The 19,974-nt window shown below is 38.8% G+C and overlaps 1 protein-coding gene across 1 annotated transcript in view; it reads right to left on the bottom strand.

The window, feature by feature from the left end:
- Nucleotides 1-19,974, bottom strand: part of LOC108790936 (lipopolysaccharide-responsive and beige-like anchor protein) — a 493,639-nt gene that overhangs the window by 119,247 nt on the left and 354,418 nt on the right. The window contains exons 44-46 of the mRNA XM_018561299.1: nt 8,868-9,008; nt 6,536-6,655; nt 3,556-3,708 (exon numbers count right to left, since the gene is read on the bottom strand). Coding sequence (XP_018416801.1) covers nt 3,556-3,708; nt 6,536-6,655; nt 8,868-9,008 — 414 coding nt within the window. The remainder of the gene's footprint in view (nt 1-3,555; nt 3,709-6,535; nt 6,656-8,867; nt 9,009-19,974) is intronic.

Here is a 19,974-nt window from a genome sequence, read left to right as displayed (position 1 = left end):
ATAGCCTGGAGAATTATCTTTTGCTATAGCTTTTATTTGAGGTTACTCTGTAATTCGACTGAGCACCAAGAATAAATCCTTGGCAAATCGTTTTAAAAGAAGCATGTCATTTAATTAATGTTTTGAGCCCCAGTTTCTGACCCCATACAGTACAATCTGTCATATGGAACTGTCCTATATATCATCTGTCCTTGGTGCTGTTTAGCTTCAGGAAGACAGACAGCTGCAACATTATCTGCCTGTTCAACCTGAGGACCATCTGACTTTAATTGTAGCACACAGCTTGATGTGGGGCTGGTTTGTTAGAAGCCAAAGTATAGCACTATAATAATCGGCAAAAACACACAAACCTGCCAGCGCAGGCCTGAAAACAGGGGCTGTGTCTGTCTGGCTGCCTGACGGGCTTCAGGAAATATGATTAATGAGAGGAGTATAATGATATTGGGAACCCGATTAGCACCACAAAAAGGTCACAGATCAAAGTGGTGTGCTTTTCAGGAGCTGCAATCATTGCATATAATCTGTGGGATGGCAGAGGAAAACTGGAAAGTGAAGCTTGGTCTGGATAACCGCACAGACACATGGCCTAAATAGGCATTTTTGGTTTTAAAAGTCCAGAATGTATGAAAGAGCTTGGCAGCAGGCTTTCTTGTCAAATCAATTCTTCATGCCAGCAGCATTAGAGAGAGCTCTTTTTCAGTTATGCTGTTTGTACACAAACAGCATGCCTCACCACTGGCAGATCTTTTAATTACAATCTGAACTGAGTATTTTGCTGACATGTGTAAATGTAGCTAAAGCAAGACATGTCAATCACAGGTTTTCACACCTACAGCTAGGACATTGATCATGACTGCAGGGGTGACACAAGCGGACATATTGTTGCATTGAAAGGGTGAACACATTTTATAGCATAAACATCTCAATGCATGCTTTCCTCAGGAGAACTTTTTCTGGTACCGATCTAGGTAGCAGCACATAATAAATACATTAAATAGAGTTTAAGGGAGGTTTTGGGGCTTTTATAAAAAGCAGAGGTGGACACAGAAAATTGTCTTTCCAATGGGTTTGATTGAATAAAGGAGTGCACTGTTTATGTATAGTTTGCAATGTTTAAGTTGCAAAGCGTAAGTTTACTAAACAAAGTGAACACAAGTAAATGGTTTAGCAAAAATCAATTTTTTTAAATGTCCTTAGCACTTAGTTGGGTATTCAAAGTGAACACAGTTTCACCTTATTTACGAATATATTTTGCTCAGTGAACAGTCCATGCTAATTTAGTAAATCAACTGCATTGCATCTCTTATCCAGATAACCTTCAATGACCCACTGTGCAAGCTCACAATCCAATATACCAAAGGCAATTTGGTTGAAAGCTTAGGAAAGGAAACCTGTACTGAATTATAAAAGGCTAGCAGGGCTTGTTCCAAAAATTGCAGCACTCCAGGGGTCTCTAGCAGAAAATTCCAATGTTTATTGTAGTCCAAAACAGTGCATATATCAAACAAATAAGTTCCCCAAACAATTAAAACTCGCTCATGCGTTTCACCATGTGGCTTACACAGAGGTGAGTAAGCAACAATGGTGAAACGCGTGAGGGGATTTCATTTGACTGGGGAACTTGTTCGTTTGTGATATTTGCACTATGTTGGACTACAATAAAAATCGGAATTTTCTGCTTGAGAACTGCGGAGTGTGGCAATTTTTGGAGCCTGCACCTGATGGCTGAATAGGAGAGGAGAGCATTCCTTCTTGTCCTGTCTATAGGTTTGAGTAGATATGCTGAGATCTGAGGTGGAGCCTTCTCTCTCCCCTCCCCCCTCCTCTCCTCCCTGTCTCTCTCCTCCCCCTCATCCCCCCCTCCCCATTCTGACCCTCTCTCCTCCTGCTTCCCCTCCCACTGTGTAGTGCTCATTCTGTGATCCGGCCTCATAGTGAGTCCATTGGAGGGGCCTGCACACGATGAGGTAGATCCACGGCTAAATGTGCTTTAGTCTTATGTTTTATAATGTATGTAGGATTGTTTGATTTAGTCTTAATGTTGTGTATGCATTATAGTTTTGTACTGCTTTTGTATTGTGTGATGGCATGTGCATTTATTTTGATGTGTTGTTTATGGTTTGTCATGTGTCTTTTACAAAAAACAATAAAAACTATACCTGTTAAAAAAAAAAAAAGCCTGCACCTGCGAGTCCTTCAGAGCATTAATGCAGCCACAGAATCTGCACGGTGAGATGCTTTGGTGATTTACTAGCAGGGCTTGTTTGCAAGTACAAGGGGAGATTGTCCAGTGACTAATTCAGCCTAACGTGTACAAGACAAACTGTACAGGATAAAGAATTAAATTTTGTAGTGTAGAGTAATACAGCTCCACTGAAATGTTAGGCTTCTTCTTCACTTTACCAACATCAACAAACCACTGGAGAATATCCCCTATTAAATTGCAAGAAAGTATTGTTCTTTATTCTTTGATTTAGAGTCTACTGTTACTCTAGAGACATATGTAGGTTGTCATAGCTGCCCTTGTTATGAAAAAATAATCTGAGTCACTCACTCAGACCAAGAATGTGCCACCAGATAAATTCAAACTAAAGTTAAAACTCCAGACTTCATACTTGCTGTGCGCCGGGCCAGTGCTAGACTATTTTGCGTCCTAGGCAATACAAGCTACTTGCACCCCCCTCCCCAGCAGCAACCCAAATCCCCCCCGGGCAGCCCCATTCTCCTGCCAGATAGCTTCCGCAGGCGACAAGTGAATGTAAGCAACCAGGAGCAATAGCCAGACTGCTATTGGCTATTTTAATTTGAAATGGCCAATAGCAGAGTGGCTACTGAAACCCCCCCCCCCGCCCACCGAGCAGATGAGCGGACCTGAGAGAGAGAGCTGTCTCTCAGTCAGACACTTAAAAAGAATGAAACCGCTGCAACACAATGACTACTGGGCAACTAGTATTTTCAGAGTACTTCTATTATAACAGCTTTGCTTTATTCTAACAGCCTTTTTTAGAATTGTGGGTTTTATGTGGCAGATTGCCAAGGACCTAGCAATGCAAAGTCACTACACTAATCACCAAACCAGTGTCCTGTGTCTTTTAATACTATGTAGGGTAGAGGACACTGACAGGGTAATTGCCAATTGTGTCATACAACATAACAATCATGAATTCTACTAAGATGGTACAGTAAGCAAGAGGTTGGCAGAGGGATTTCACAATGCCTGACCATCACAGTAGGGCTTTGCATGCAAGCATGACCTGAAACACAAACTGCCCTTTTTAGTGTCCACAAAAATGTACATTTATAGTTTTGAGGTAAAGCACTCAGTAAGGATTTATAAAACACCAAGAGCTTTTGCATGTTATAGAATGCTGGCTAATCACAAGTGAGTACAAACAGGCTACAATCCTGTTTTTCCGCCAGTACGGTAAAGATAAATGCATTTATATGTTATGGCTGTTATAGGATATAGGGTGTATGCGTGTTACCTCATAAAGAAATGTACTAAAGTAATAAAGGCACAAATCTTAGATGCCAGCAAGTGATCAGTCTTCTTACCAGTCTACTAATACGAACAAACTCTTCAGGAGATTTGGCCCATGGTGGAAGTTCAACATCAGAAACAACTGTGCCATCGTCCATCACGCCAAGATTGTAGTCATTCATGTTGACAAACATCTCTGGGAGGTAGTAGAATTCTGGAATGAGCTCCTGGAGGAACAAAGCAACCAGTTTGTTATTATTTTTTTCCATTATGTATAAAGTGCCAACTTTTACACAGTATTCTACATAAAGTTAAAAAAAGAGTTAAAAAAGTACAAAGTATAAACACAATGTTGTACCAATGGTCATATTAATATCATCATTCAATGTGAATAAACTGATTGAATTGTATAAAAATTGCAAACAGAAGGCCCTCTATTTAATCAACCTAGTAAGCTCTTAACCAATTTCAACTCTGTCAAGTTGAATTTTGCTGATTGCTTTTGAATGGACCAATATCTGTGCATACGTGACACAATCAATTGTAATTCACATAGGATTAAATAATAGTTTTTATCAGACCACTTATATTTATAATTTGTCAGGGTTGGACAAATTAATATGGAATTCAGGAGCCAGCTGGTTTTTATTTTATGATCAGCTCTATTGACACAACTAGAAAAAAAAACCCTCAAATGTTAAGATGCCAACTGCAATTTTTAGGGAGCATTGACTACCTAGATAGATTCTGAGATGTATCCAGCCCTGTGTTTTGGTTGTTTGGAAAGTGTGGAACAATACCACGTGTGTTGCACCGTTCAATATGTTGATCAATAATGAATTGTCACAAATTGGTATGTGTAGGGCCACTTAAAGCAGTAGTACATACATGTAAGACTGCTATGTAAGTAGTTTAATAAATCAAAAGGAGGTACAGAGGTACATGTATTATGTGAAATGACTCACTTTTTGTTAGGGAACCAAGAAACCAGACAGAAACTTAAAGTGCAGGTTTAAAAAATAAAAGGAGTTTATTGAAAACTACAACAAACATAAATGGCAAAACACAATGGAGAAAGTCCTGGATGTCATCAGTACCAAGCCAGTAGTCAGCCAAACCAAGTCATGGAATACTGAGAGCAGGATGAACAGAAACGATAACCAGAGTCTGGAACCAGGAGATCAGTAAGCCAGAGCTAGGGTCATACAAGGAGAACAGGAACAACTGCAGAGCAATTGGTAGATCAGAACTCATGCAAGGGCAGAGAATGAATGGGCAAGCTGATGGTTAAATAGTGAAGTGGTGTTTGCATCAGCACCCTGAGACAGGAATTTGACAGAAGTTTTGCTAGTAATTGCCGAATGATGTTAACAGGTTTGTTCATAAGAGGGCGCCAAAAGGAACAAATGGTGTCAGAAACACTGCACAAGCCATGCTGCAGGCAACTGGACAAGGAAGGGCAAGAAACCCTGACACTTGTCCTCTACAACGCACACCAGAATATTGTTCATAGAAATGTGACAGGTGCCTCAAGGCAAACACTATCAATAATGGTGGTCATAAGATCCAGGGCATGGTCACTCTAGCATAGTGAAAGTTAGGACAGTGGGGATTAGCAGGAATTAAACTATCAGAATTAAATACACTCCTTATTTCCAATTAAACAAGAGAAAACTGCTCTTCATGATCCATTGCTGATCACTGCCACTTAACCATATAAGTGGCTTAATAAGATGCAGGCCATCAATGACATCTATTCTCAATATGGCATTATACCTTTTGACCTATAATGTATAATGTGCATTAGGGTTGACGCCCTACTAGTATGACAATGTTATGATATGCAATACCAATTACAAGGTGAAAACTAATTCAAAGTTGCAACAGCAGTCTTTTTTTTTTAAATGTGATGGCCACAGTCTTTGTGTCTTTATGTGGAAGTGAGCTAGGTTCGTATAAAGCCAAGCAATCAATGCTAAAGTCTTGGGGAAGTCTTACGATTCCAAAGATAGGTCACCTGAGGTTTATTTATACAATGTTAAAAACGCATACATAAGTATATGTATTAAAAGACCAATACATGGTACAGGTAAATTAATATATTACAGGGTATAATCTTACAAATCTTATTTAAAAGGTAAACAGGTAAAGTAAGAAAGCTACCAGCTGTCCCTAATTTGTAGGGACAGTAGCTCTTTTGGAACCACATACCTCTGTCCCTCTTTACTCCTCAGCTGTCTGTCTTTTTTGACCTGAGGTATATCATTTAGAAGTGATTTACTGAACTTCATCTAACCTCTAAATTTTTTTATTATTCTGAAAGTCCAGTATAAACGAAAAGTGGTGGTAAAAAAGAACAGTTTTAACCAAACATATTTTGTGTATGAATGTTTCATGGTCTGTATAAAAGGGTGCATGGACATATTATTGATGATGCAGTAAGTGGGCTCGACCATCTAAATGCAGTGCTCATCTGACAAGGATCAAGCCATTGTTAACCATATTTTAACATGTCTTTGCTGTTTTTCTATTGCTATAAAACATTTTATTCATATTAGTAATACTGCAGCATGCATTAATGCAATTAGTTTGAATTCCCTGTATGGGCACCTTTAGAGTTATGGGGTTAGGGTGATCTTAAGGGGTAGGTTCAGAATGATGACTATATTTGAGGTTTGGTATTTTATCAGGGATGGAAAAACGTTATTTGAAATGTTAAAAAGCCTATAAAAAATGACAAACTATTTTCCACCTGGAAAAGAGAGCAATATTTGAAAGAGAATACAGGAAGCTCCCAGCTATCGGGCACCTACGGGGATCAGTAGGTGCTGGATAACTGTAGTTTCTGGTTTCTTGAGAGTTAATAGAAGAATGAACCTCTCTGAACAGTGAGCGAAAGGAAAATCACTTGCGTTAGTAGAGCAAACATTGGCTATAACATTGACAATCTGAAATCTGAGTAGTCATTATATAAGTTTGTGTCGAGATAAAAAGGTACAAATCCACAAAATGATGCGTCAAAAAGGCTAGATCAGACATCCACCAAGAATTTACCTTAATATCCGAGGTGTCTCTCTGACAGTTACGCCATGCCCTTGAAACTGAAGAAAATGTTCTGTCTGCATGGTCAAATTTCCCACCCTGGAAATTCAGGAAGAATGTTGTAAAAGGTTCCTAGAAAGGAAAAACAAGAACTTAATGATTAAAAAAAATCAACCTCTATAAAAAAAAAATTATATCTTGATCAATGTTGTCTTTTTTGTGAATTTTATATTAAAGTGCTTCATCTCACTAGCAGTGCAAGCTGGAATGCCCCCAAGTGATGTTACAGTCTTGGTTGACTCACATTGCTAGCTTTGGCTGGGAGGCTAAACTCCAAGACACGGAACTAGGAAATAAAAAGTGCCTGGTTTATAATTAGCTATACCTCATCAGCCCTCACATTTTAGAAATAGAAACCTTTTAACAAAATATAGAAGAATTTCTAAATCCTAGTAAATTGACACAAACATGCTTAAAAATAATGAAATACCAAATACAAAATATTTCTTACATGCATGTTAGTGCATTTGTGCAAAACTTTATCAATAAGAAATGGAGCTCCATACAGATCGTTATTTAAATTAAATACTTTAAACCACCTTTGTATTTTCTTCATTTGAAATTTATGATTGGAAGAAATGCTTAAAGGTTTTAAAAGCCTCCTCTTAGTTAAACCACACTTAAGCCCATATTAGCAGATAATTGCCTAAAATTAGCAAGGAACCATAAATTATATCAAGGATTTATGTCTCCTTGTACCATTGTAACAAGCTTTAATTAATGGTAGGCTGCTAATGCTCTCCCAAAGAAATTACTTTCTACTAGATGAATTACCTCTTAGGTTTACAGAAACATGCACTATTGTAAACCAACATGCTATCAATAAACACAATTCCTGATTAATCCAACACCAACGCATTACAGAGGATGCTTAATATGGCTGCTTACCATTATTAGAAACAGATAAATTACTTTGGCTATAGACAAGAATGCAAATGAAGGCTTTAAGCAAAGTGCATTTTAAAACAAAGACCTTCAGATAAAACAACTTCTTCAGGTGAAATGCTATATACAAATTAAGTAGTAGGCTCCAACCATATTAAATAAAAACAGCCTGACCAATGAGTTTTTTTTGTTATCTCTAATTATGTATGATTTTTACATTCATGAAGTAAAATAGTAGGATAAAATGATAAAGTACACTTCAGGTTAATTTATATACAGACCAACATCAAGTATACAAGAATTTCAAGGCTCTTGAGAAAACAGAACTTGTCATCGCAATAATTCTGCCAGGACATCAAATAGACATATACCAGAGGCATCTTGTCGTTTAGAAATGAATAATACAAGCCCTGGTTGATCCTACCTTCACCTGCTGTGAGGTGATATATTTGTTATTTAACCCTTGTCAAGTGATTACCACATTTAGACAGAAGTTATGCCACAATTTCGGAACCATCACGAATGCACTGTAGTGCTATGCTTGGATAATTTTCATGCAAGGTAAGTCCCGGCCTGATAAGGTATGTAACGATAGTTCAGGCAATAATTTATCTCTTGGGGTTCACTGGTTGTCTAAAGATGGGGGGGTACATTTTAAACCTTAGTTCAAGAGTTAAGTATTAGGTTAACTGTTAATTTTCAGGAATAGGTTAAAGACCTCTATAAGCTGTGCCCATGAAAAAGCAGGCAGAGGGCAAATAACTAGTCACCAATATTGTCTGTGCTCTGCTTTCAGATAATCTTTCCCCATTGCTGATGTATGATGGTTTGTTCTGCACTGTGTCTCTGTATGAACATGGCCATCTTGGTAGGGGAAGGGTTTTGCTTCCTCCAATAGTGAGAACAGTGATCATCACAGCAGTGGCATCACCAAATTTCACAAATCTCCCAACACTAGAGGTGGCAGAGCCTTAGATCTCACACTACAGATATACAGCTATGAGACTGTAGACACAGGAGTGCACAGGCATTCTCATCAGGAATATTTTAATTATATTATTCTATATTTATATTTTGTTTTTGCAGATAACCTGTACTTTTTTCAGGGTACTACTTAAGGCACAAATAACATTTCAGAATGTTTCCTATAAAATTGCAAATCTTCACTTTTTCACTTCAGTTCCACTTTAAGGGTAATGGTTAATGTTGGAGTAGATTAAGTATTAGGGTTAAGGGCAGGGAAGTGTTAGCCATACGTCGTGGTAGCTGAACAGACATGCCAGACAGAGCTTCACATTTGTTGTCAGCATTGAAGGTCTTTGCACCAAAATATTTTGTGCCCGTATCCATTACTGGTAACAAGGGCTATCTAGTTCATTTCTGCTAAAGAATAACTTACCATTCTTAAAAGCCAGCTCAGAACAAAGCTAGCAGTAGAGTAATGGGTGCCATATTGAAACTTCGGAACTTGTTCATCCTCCCATGAATCATAGCGCTCAGCAAAGAAGGCTGCTCGCTTGGGATTCAGTGCTCCAACAGGCTAGAAAATAAACACAGAACTGAGTTATTGGATTATTACATTTTTTTTGCAGCAGCAATGTTAACAGTGACAAAGGAATGAAAGCACAGACAAATTGCTTTTAAGAGAGAACCATAAGAAAGTTGAACACGAAAATGTGGTCATAAATACCAGTATTACAATAAGATATTATATACACCTACACACATACACCTATTCTCAGGTAGTGAAAAAGTATAAACTCTTATAGGTGATAAAACAAGTGCATACAAGGGTCTAGATATGTTGAAAGGCATGTGTGATTGCAAAAGTGTGAAGGGCTTAATACAAAAGTCATGTTGCTTCATATGTGTATATCTATATAGATATATATATATCTGTATATCTATATAGATATAGATATATATATACACACATATATGCAAATACACACACCAGTAGAGAAAGATCAAAATGTATCCCTTACGTGTACCAACAAAAACAGTTAAATGCAGCACTATGCTGCCTAAACAATATAAGAAAACACCTTTCCTGTACAACTATTTGTTTTAATGTGGCCTTTAAATAAAGCCATCTACTGTAGACGGAATCCTTCTGTCGGGGTACAGTGATAGACAATATTCTTTGGTGTGAAAGAGGACAGAGCAATCCCTGTAAAACTGATAAGAATCAGAAGTCTTCTGTAAGGCTACCTGCAGGGTTTACATGGAACATGGGGAATACAGGAAAATAATTGAAGATCTCCACAGTGGCTCATTGCAGCTGGTAAAACAGCTGTATCCACTTTAATTCACTGAGGACAAATAAAAAATGTATCAGCAACATTCTGTTTGACTAAACCAGGTAAGTCTGATCACAAAGCATCTATATACTGTTGGCCAAAATCTTTGCAATCGGTTGTGGACAAAACCACAGTAGATAGAGAGGACACTACTGTTAAGCTGGCCATACACCTTACAACCATCGCACGACTTTCATCGTGTGATGGTTGCAAAGTCATTAAAAGCTTGTACGATCTGCCCATCTTGGACAGGCAGATCGTACTTGCGATCATCGCAAGCCCGCCCCGCTGAGTGGAGGACTTCCGATGATTCCAATGCGCACACCGGCCCGTGCGGCATTTGTCTCCCGAGAACGCCACTAAATCGCCGACAATGGTACAACTCTCCGTGGGTTTTCAAGCCTGCTCGGGAGACAAAAGACGAGCGACTGTACAGTAGAAACGGTTACATGCCTTCCATACACCTGCCGATTATCGTACGATCGTGGGATCACCGGCGATTATCATACGATAATCGGCTGGTGTATGGGCACCTTTACACATGCCCAAGTGCATGGGAGAAGAGAAGCCAATTTATTATTTCAATTGTCTGCATCTTTTTTAGCACGTCTTGTGCAGCACATTTTTGGGTGTTTTTTTTGCAATTTTTACACGCGTTTTTGTAAGCAGATCATGACACAATGATGTAAATGGACAAACTTGCATAACACGCGCATAAAAATGTCAGAACATGCGCAAAGACGCAGCAAATGTGCAATTTCATTGAAGTCTATGGAGCCAAGAAGCGCAGAACCTGCCAAAAAGAGGCACATGTAGTTTCTTCAAGTGATGGAGGTTTTGCTACAAGCGATAAGACGATCAGATGTGAACACGGCCATAAAAATAAATGGTTTTTTGGGGGGGCGTTTTTTCTTTGCTTTTTTTTTTTGGGCAGAAATAGCGCTTAGTGTGAATGAGGGCTTAGGTCTGAGCACCATTGAATGCCATCAGCTTTAGCTTACTTATCTTATTGACAAAGAAGAATACAATTTGTCCGAATTTAAAGAACAAAACCCAGTAAGTATCTGCTATGTAGTTTACAAAATGCCTTTACTCATTAAACAATTAGCCCTCTAAGTTTCACATAAACAATATGCCCATTAAGAGATCCCCTCTTAGTCTACATAGTCTACAGTGGAAGAATGCAATCACATCGGACCCACAGTTAGCCAAGACGTTGGCTGATTGGGCATCAATTATCTAATGAAAACGGGTCCTTTAAAGAGCAACCACAGCCACCAAGGGAAATCAGTAAACTTCTAACACCATAAAAGCCAATGAAGCCCTGTTAAAGTAATAAAGTTCTGCCAATCTGTCCTAATCTGAGTTTTAAGCAAAAAATATAGTTTCTATAAGTAAATGTGCATTAGGATGGATCTGCTTCCTAAGTTCACATGATTCTGTGTTCAGCAATATCCTCCTCACTCAGAGAGATAGTAAAAGGTTCATAGAGTGGGTATGATATAGATTACCTTGCCTGCAATGTCACAACTCATAAACTGGGGCTGCCGAAAACAAAAGTGCTGACAGCAGGAAAAACTCACAACAGGACTATATTTAAAATTAGGGATGCACCGATACAAGCATCGGTATCGGCCGCGATACCGAGTATTTGCATGGGTACTCGTGCAAATGCTCTGATGTCCAAAATGAGTACCTGTGTCCGCCATCTTCCACCGCCGCACACAGGACCGCGTCTGCATTCATGCAAGATGGCCGGGAACTCCTTCTCCACTGTGCGAACGGCCGAAACCAGACCCCGCCTTCAATTCCTCTGTCCTCACTCGTGATTGGTGGGGAAGCCTGTCAATCATCCAATCGGCCAATCAGCGTGAGAAGAGGCCGGCATTGACAGATGACTAGGCTGTGACACGAGGGGATGAAGCAGACGGAGACGACGGAGAAGAAGGTTAGCAGCACTGCTGGGGCTGGGTACAGGATGGGGGGTGGGCACAGGATGGCCTCAAAAGTTATATTTGCCTGCTGTAGGTTTATAAATTTAAAAAAAATGCACTACTGCTTGCTATTCTATTTGGATGAGGCAAATCATGGATGAGGCAGAGCACATGTTGAGCATAAAAAACAGGATGGCATAAAAAAAAGTTATATTTGCCTGCTGTAATGCAATTAGTAATTGCATTACAGCAGGCAAATATAACTTTTTTTATGCCATCCTGTGCCCAGCACACACCTGTAGTGTGGCACAGTTATATCTAATTCTGCATACCTGGCTGTATATTATACATTAAAAAATGTAATATACAGCCAGGTATGCAGAAATAAATATAACTGTTCCACACTATATGCAATGCATTATGCACTACAGTGTTCTGGTCTGAACATGTGCTCTGCCTCATCCATGATTTGCCTCATCCAAATAGAATAGCAAGCAGTAGTGATTTTTTTTTTTTTTTTATAAACCTAATTGCCAATTAGGTTTATAAAAAAAAAAAAAATCACTACTGCTTGCTATTCTATCTAACTAAGCCTTGTATCCCCATATGGTGGAAAATGGATGAGGCTGAGCACATGTCAAGGCCCGAACACTGTAGTGCATAATGCATACATATAGTGTGGAACAGTTATATTTATTTCTGCATACCTGGCTGTATATTACATTTTTTAATGTATAATATACAGCCAGGTATGCAGAATTAGATATAACTGTGCCACACTACAGGTGTGGGCTGGGCACAGGATGGCATAAAAAAAAGTTATATCTGCCCCTTTAAGAAAAAGTATCGGTAATTGGTATCCGCGAGTACTAAAAAAAAAAAAAAGTATCGGTACTCGTATTCAGACCCAAAAAAGTGGTATCGGTGCATCCCTATTTAAAATCCAAAGGTGGGTGTTCAATGACTGAAATCAGCAGTTTTATATAATCAAACATACCCTGCCCAATCCTGCCTCTAATCTTTGGGCCACATGGAAAGTGTCTTCACAGGGCAGAGTCTAGGAAATGGAAGAAGTTCTGGTAATTGCTTAGCTTGTGCCTCCACTAATATGGTGGTTGCATCACAGAATTACAGTGGTGCAGAATGGGTAACAAAGTGGGCCTAGGCAAAAGAACAGCTGCAGAAGTGCTACATCATTCACAACTTAACTTGCATTGGTAGAACAATAAGATTGCCTGAGTCTAGGTTCACTTTAAACAACAGGCCATAATGGTGCACTACAAAATGAGCCTGGATTTTAAAAAACTAAACAAAAAGAAAGCCATAAAAAAACTCCATTATGCATTTTAATGTTTCATTTATGACTGGAGTGTATTTTAAATGTTGCATCTTGTTTAAAGGATACATGTTCCAATGATACAAGGATACAAGGATGTATATTACTTAAAACAATCCGTACAATGCAGAGTTAATGGAAAATAAAATAAACACTAAAATGTAATTCTCCCTGCAGCATTTTAACAAATGACTATATGCTTCCAAGTTCTTCAACTGAGCACCCACCTCTAATCATTATTATTGAATTACGTTTCTTGGAGATACCACTAAAACCAATTAGGACTGATTTTGTTGCCTCTTGTGAAAACAGCATCATGCACAGATCGATGCTGCCACAGAACCTGCACTATTGATTCCTGATGTAATTGTTACACGTTACTTTCTCATGCAGGCTGGGACATTATTCATCCCTAAATTGCAGTTCAAGAAAGCAAAAAATAAAAAATTGCAACAAAAAATTCCACCCAATCTGCAAACAAAATGATAAAAAAAATAAAGAATATTTAAAGAAAAGTAGAGCACGGCTCTGACAGTGATACACTATCAGCTTACTCAGAGAACTTACAGTGGGAATACACACTTTGAATTATACATAACATGAATGCACTGATTTATTGTGGTAATAACATCCACCTCATTAAAAGATTCTGCTTTGCTACAGTTGGAGGGCTACATATTGTTTACTGCTATAAATTAATGGCAGAGCAGAGAAAATAGTGCAAACCCTCCAACAATAGATCTGCGCTGACAGAGCCGTACATCATAGCTTCCTCCTAATAAAATGCAGACAATGTATTAGGCCAATACATTTTACTGTGCTGGCCTATATTTTCTTGACAACTGCTATAAAAGATGAGGCCATTCAGCTATGTTTTAATACACTGTAAAAGCGGTTTACTAAGCTCCAGTACTGTATATGAAATCAAGCCACACTATAAATATTTTAGACTGCTTAATTAAACTTTTTGTTTAATTAGAGAGGCAAAATCACGGAAACTGTAGGCCTGGGATACAATTAATTGATAATAACATATTAAAGTGTTTCAATTAGGGGTTTGTTTCAGTGAAGTAAAGGGCTGAAATGTATCAAGAAGCATTAGCTTAATTTGTGTTGCTCTAGAGGCATGGTTCCAGGTATCTACTACACGGAACTGTAAGCTTGTCAACCTATCACTAATGAACACCACCTATTACTTCCTCACTAGTAAACTATTGATATGGTGCTTTCTAATCAATAACCTGTGCAACTCTTCCAGGCAAATCTTTGAAATGGTCAACCTTAATTGTGTTTACTGTGTTACATGTTACCATGCAGTGATGGCTACAAGATATACTATATATATATATATACACACATATACATATATCTATCTATCTATCTCTATCTATCTATCTATCTAAATATATAGTCATGGCCAAAAATATTGGCACCCTGGCATGTCTGTCAAATAATGCACCACTTTACACAGAAAATTGTTGCAATTACAAATGTTTAGGCATTTTCATGTTTATTTCTTTTGTCTGCATTGGTATGACACAAAAAAGTGGAGAAAAAAAAAGCCAAATCTGACACATTCCACCTAAAACTCCAAAAATGGACTGAACAAAATTATTGGCACTCTCAATTAATATTTGGTAGCACAGCCCTTGGAAAAAATTAATGAAATCAATCGCTTCCTGTAGCCATCAATTAGTTTCTTACACCTCTCTACGGGAATTTTGGACCACTCTTTCACCAACTGCTCCAGGTCTCTCAGATTGGAAGGGTTCCTTTTCCCAACTGCTGTTTTGATATCTCTCTGCAGGTGCTCTATGATGCTCTATGGTGCTCACTTAGATCTGGACTCATTGCTGGCCATACGCCATGGCAAGACTGAGCACAGCAACAAGACACAAGATAGTTATACTGAATCAGCAAGGTCTCTCCCAGGCAAAGATTTCAAAGCAGACTGGGGTTTCAAGATGTGCTGTTCAAATTCTTTTGAAGCACAAAGAAACGGGCAACGTTAAGGACCGTAGAAACGGTGGTCAGCCAAGGAAACAATGCAACAGATGATCAGATGATACCATCAGGGAGGAATGTGATTAGGAGGACAACGACCCCAAACATACAGCCAATGTCATTAAGAACGATCTTCAGTGTAAAGAAGAACAAGGAGTCCTGGAAGTAATGGTTTGGCCCTCACAGTGCCCTGATCTCATCATCAAGTCTGTCTGGGATTACATGAAGAGACAGAAAGATTTGAGGCAGGCTACATACACAGAAGATCTGTGGTTAGTTATCCAAGATGTTTGGAACAACCTACGTGCCGAGTTCCTTTAAAAACTGAGTGCAAGTGTAACTAGAAGAATTGATGCTGTTTTGAAGGCAAAGGGTGGCCACACCAAATATTGATTTGATTTGAATTTCTCTTCTGTTCATTTACTTTACATTTCGTTAATTGCTAAAAATATTAACACTTGTATTTCTGAAAGCAATCTTACTTTATAGGATTTTTTCACACCTGCTGAAAACTTTTGCACAGTACTGTATTTACACTCAGTGGTAAACCGTTCACAAGACAGGGACACACAGGAACTATCCAACCAGGATTTGCCCTTCTCTTTTATTCAGCAAAAGAGCAAGCACAAAGCATAAAAAAAATCTGCTCAGTGGAGCCATAAACTAAACTCAAACCAGTTCCTGACTAACAGGGTGTCCCCCTAACGGGTTCTCTAACATGTACCTTTTTTAGTGTTCCGTCAGCAGTCAGCCTAACTATCTTGCTTTGCATGTAATGAGTCTATCTCATATATTAGTTTCCCCTTTTAAGCTGCATTAGTGAAATAAATGAACTTTTGCACGATATTCTAATTATTCGAGTTTCACCTGTACACAGGGTATACAATGTATACCTTTAGTTCGTTCGGCCAAGTTGGCCCAAAACGAATATACCTAATCTGTCAGCCCGCTGGATGTGCGGTAATACTGTATGTACGGTAGCTTCGGCTACATACAGTATACCACGCTGAGCCAATCACGGCGAGCGATGTACACAACCTCTGCCAATCCAAGCAGGGTTTGTATTCATTAATAGAATACATTGCTCGCCGTGATTGGCTCAGCGCGGTATATTGTATGTAGCGGAAGCTACCGTACATACAGTATTACCGCACATCCATCCATGATGTTTTTAAATGATGTTGCCACGGAAGTGGGGTAGTCTTATATGACGAGTATAGCCCAAAACCATGTTTTAAGTGGAAAATTAGGGTCGTCTTATACACCCAGTCGCCTTATACGCCGGCAAATACGGTACATACACACACACGCACGCTCAGCTTGTCAAAGTGTCATGGGTGAGCAACAAGTCAATCACCAGACTAGTATGCCTGAAACACAAAGGACTCAATGTAACCATCCAAAAATATTAGACAAAGCAGCCACATGAGTTTCTTTAATGAGACCCTGCCACCAGACCATTTATTTTAGCAAGAATCTTTCAGTGATATTATATTTGCATGTTACATATTCTATGCATGCGATTTACCTCTAAAAGCCTCCTTTGGGTAGACCTCCAAATCCCAGAAACCGATGCAGGGAACTGCCATCTTTTTTTCCTTTATTTAATAGGTTTTTTTCTTTCTTAACAGTAATGCTACAAAGAGGAGGTTTCCCCACTGAGAGCAGAGACAAACATCATAACATTATTATATCAGAGCAGAAAGTCCCATTAAATGTGTTCAGGTCCCATCTCATAGGCTATGTGGTTGATGACAGGGTAAAGGCCAAGGATCCAAAGAATCATCATTCAGAGGGGATTCAGGTTTCTTCTGGCCCTTCCTCCTGTCTTCTAAGGTATAATAGCTTCTGTATGTTGTATCTGCTGAGTGTGGGGGAGAGACCAAGACTGGGGCCTTGCGATGTGTCCTGTGTGAGGTAGAGTGTAGGGACATCCTTAATCACAGAAATAGGAATACAAAAAGAGAGGGGTGAGGGTAGTAGGGGTGGGGGAGTAGTTGTAGAATAACTGGAGAGGTTACAGAAACTCAAGGGTAGAAGATGGTCAGGGGGGGCCACTCACCCCGACATCCATCCCAGCTCATTCCCACCAGGCCTTCCAATCTTTCCAGTGTCTGCAATCCCTGAGTTCTCAACAGTTTTGTTAGTTGTGATCAGATAAAAAAATATTTGCACTATTGAGTGTGGGGGAAAGATAATTCCAACAATACCACTCAGAGGGGAATTTGTCTAATCTGTCCTGTTCCGTAAACATCAGTTCTTCCATTTCACATATGTAGTCAACCTGGCTGATCCATTCCTAGACAGAGGGAGTGCTGCGTTTATCAAATGTCTATGGATGGACTTTTGGGTTGAGTGAGTGTCCGTATCAGTTAGGAGAAAAAGATACACCTGAGGCCTAAACAGTTTCTTCCCTATAATGTTAGATACCAAGTGAGGGGTGAAGGAGCTGGGTAAGCACAAAAAGTAATTATACACTCCCAGAAAAGAAGACTATGCCAAGCAAGGAGGGAGGGGGCTGTGCTATAGAATTTGCTCTTATTTGAGTAGTCAAATTTTCTAGCAAGTTCAAGGGCTCAGTACATGTGAATGAAACAAACCAATTATGGAAAGACAAACCTAGCTTAAGCATATGCACTCTTGCATAACCTTAATTTTACCTGCAATTATTTAATTTAGTAACAGTAAATCTCTAATGATTTGAATTGATTTTAACTTGCATAATTCAGATAATGCATCAGCACACAGTGCTAGTGTGGATAAGAACCCTCATGATCGAGTAACCTCATGCACAACACTGCTGTTTTCAATATACAATGCACTGCAAGTATCAAAATAGTTCTTGTGTGGTGAAGCAACCAGTATGGTAGGTTTCAGTACCTCCAAAGCCAAAGAACTGTTTACTTCGTGGAAAGAAGGAGGCCCTTGTTATAGGGCTGTGGATGGTTCAAGGCACCATTGTCATCTGGGAAAAAGTCCGGTCCTGGTGATTCCAGGGTCGGAACCACCACAAAGCTAGCATCAGGGTTTGGTGCAACGGCCTTTAGATAATGCCAAACACAGCATTCACAGAAATGGTAACTGGCAGGATGGCATTGTCTCTGCAATGTTTGTACAGAGGGTGAGACTATATAGATATGTGCACACACCATGGGTAATGGAAGAAGTAATAGCATTCTTTAAAAAGATAAGCAATTGCAGAGTAAAATGCACAGTAACGTAAAGCAGCAACTCCAGTAGCCCTTACAAGAGTAAATAGTTTACATCAGTGACTTGCTACACTGTACTGTACTCTCCATTTTATCTACTGCTCAGATAGCACTGGAATCCTTCAGGCAGCACTCTGGATAACTATGAACAGACATGGACAAATTGCAACTCAATCTTGTCAAAATGGTAAAACTTTAATTTATGATTTACTGCATGAGCCTTAAGTAAATATGATTATATACTGCCTTTATGAAAAGGCAAAGAGAACATTTTTTATGATCATTATTATGCTTATTAAATAATGCTACTTAAAGGTACACATATGAATGCCTTTTCTTTGTAAACACTTGCATAAACAAAACTGACTGACCTTGTGACACTGTTTAATCAGTGTATACAAGAACAAAGAAGCATTATGGGTTGGCTACGTGTTGCCTCCTATCATCCAATCAGATTCAATACTGAACTGGAATATGGCAAGTAGTAAATCTGGCTACAGTTGGTTAATGCAGCCATTTCTTTTTTATAAACGTCTTAAAAAGTGACACTTGGGAAACCATGCAGCCACAAATATCAGTGTCCCCAATGTGAGAGGTATAAAAACTGTAATCAATGTGGTTACATGTGGGAATATCAGTCCTCGTATACCTTCCTTTCCATGATGGTGCACAGAACTCAAATATAAACATCAATCAATTTTAAGCTAATATATAGCGCTACTCACCAATGTTTCAGATCACTGTATTTAAGCTTCAGTAGGTAACATATGATCAATGCTTACAGCTGTTTCAGACAGTGTGTTTCTTTCGAAGCTTTGAAGGACACTGTGGGGTTGACTTACAAAAGGGAAATAGACTGTTCACTTTGCAATGGAATTTTCCCTTAGTTTAGTAAATGAGGTGAAGCTCCATTGATATCCATCATCCAATCATGTGCAAGCAAAAATACTATTTTTTTTTCAATTATTATTCTTGCGTATGATTGGGTATTCTTTGCAAAGTTAGATTTCACCTCATTCATTAAAATAAGTGAAATTTCCCTTGCTAAGTGAACAGCGTATTTGCCTGCAATTAAACAACCCCTCTGTGTAAACGACACAGCATTTGGTAATATTAGGATTTCACCCACTATAGTAAACATTTTGTATTAAGGTAACTGTATGTGGCTTATACCAGCATTTATAGTATTTACTATGTGAATTTCTTTTTTATTTCACATTAAATATATTTTTTCTTCACACCTTCATGCAGGTCAAGCTGTCTAGTAAAAATGACAGGGGTTGGAAAAAAAATACATAACACAGGGGTGCTTATTGTATATTGGGCCTTTTTTAGCTTGTCTGTTTATTTTACAACATGAAAATCCATTCCAAGCCGCAAGCCCCTTCTTTCCGTTGTGGCATACTCACATTGATGCACTGCAGTTTAGTGTGAAATGGAAACTCTGTGGGCCCATTTACATCTACATGTGTTATGTGTGCTGCAATGCACATGAAGTTGGAATCCAGCCCTAAACATTTGCTGTAACTGCTTAAAATGATTAGACTGATTTAAGCTTGAATGTGTTTGAGTCTTACTTAAAGTCCATCTACGATTTCATGTCCAACTATGATGACCCTGTATAAAGTGACAACACTGCTGTGTAATTTCACCGCAGAACAATCAGGATTGTCACCCTGTTTAACAAAGTGGAAAAAATCATATCTACTGGCAAGATCAAAAG

The sequence above is a fragment of the Nanorana parkeri genome, unplaced genomic scaffold, assembly GCF_000935625.1.
Source record: "Nanorana parkeri isolate BGI_ZX_2015 unplaced genomic scaffold, ASM93562v1 scaffold514, whole genome shotgun sequence".
Lineage (NCBI taxonomy): Eukaryota > Metazoa > Chordata > Amphibia > Anura > Dicroglossidae > Nanorana > Nanorana parkeri.
The sequence above is the reverse complement of the archived record's forward strand: the minus strand, read 5'-3'. Positions and strand labels throughout refer to the sequence as shown.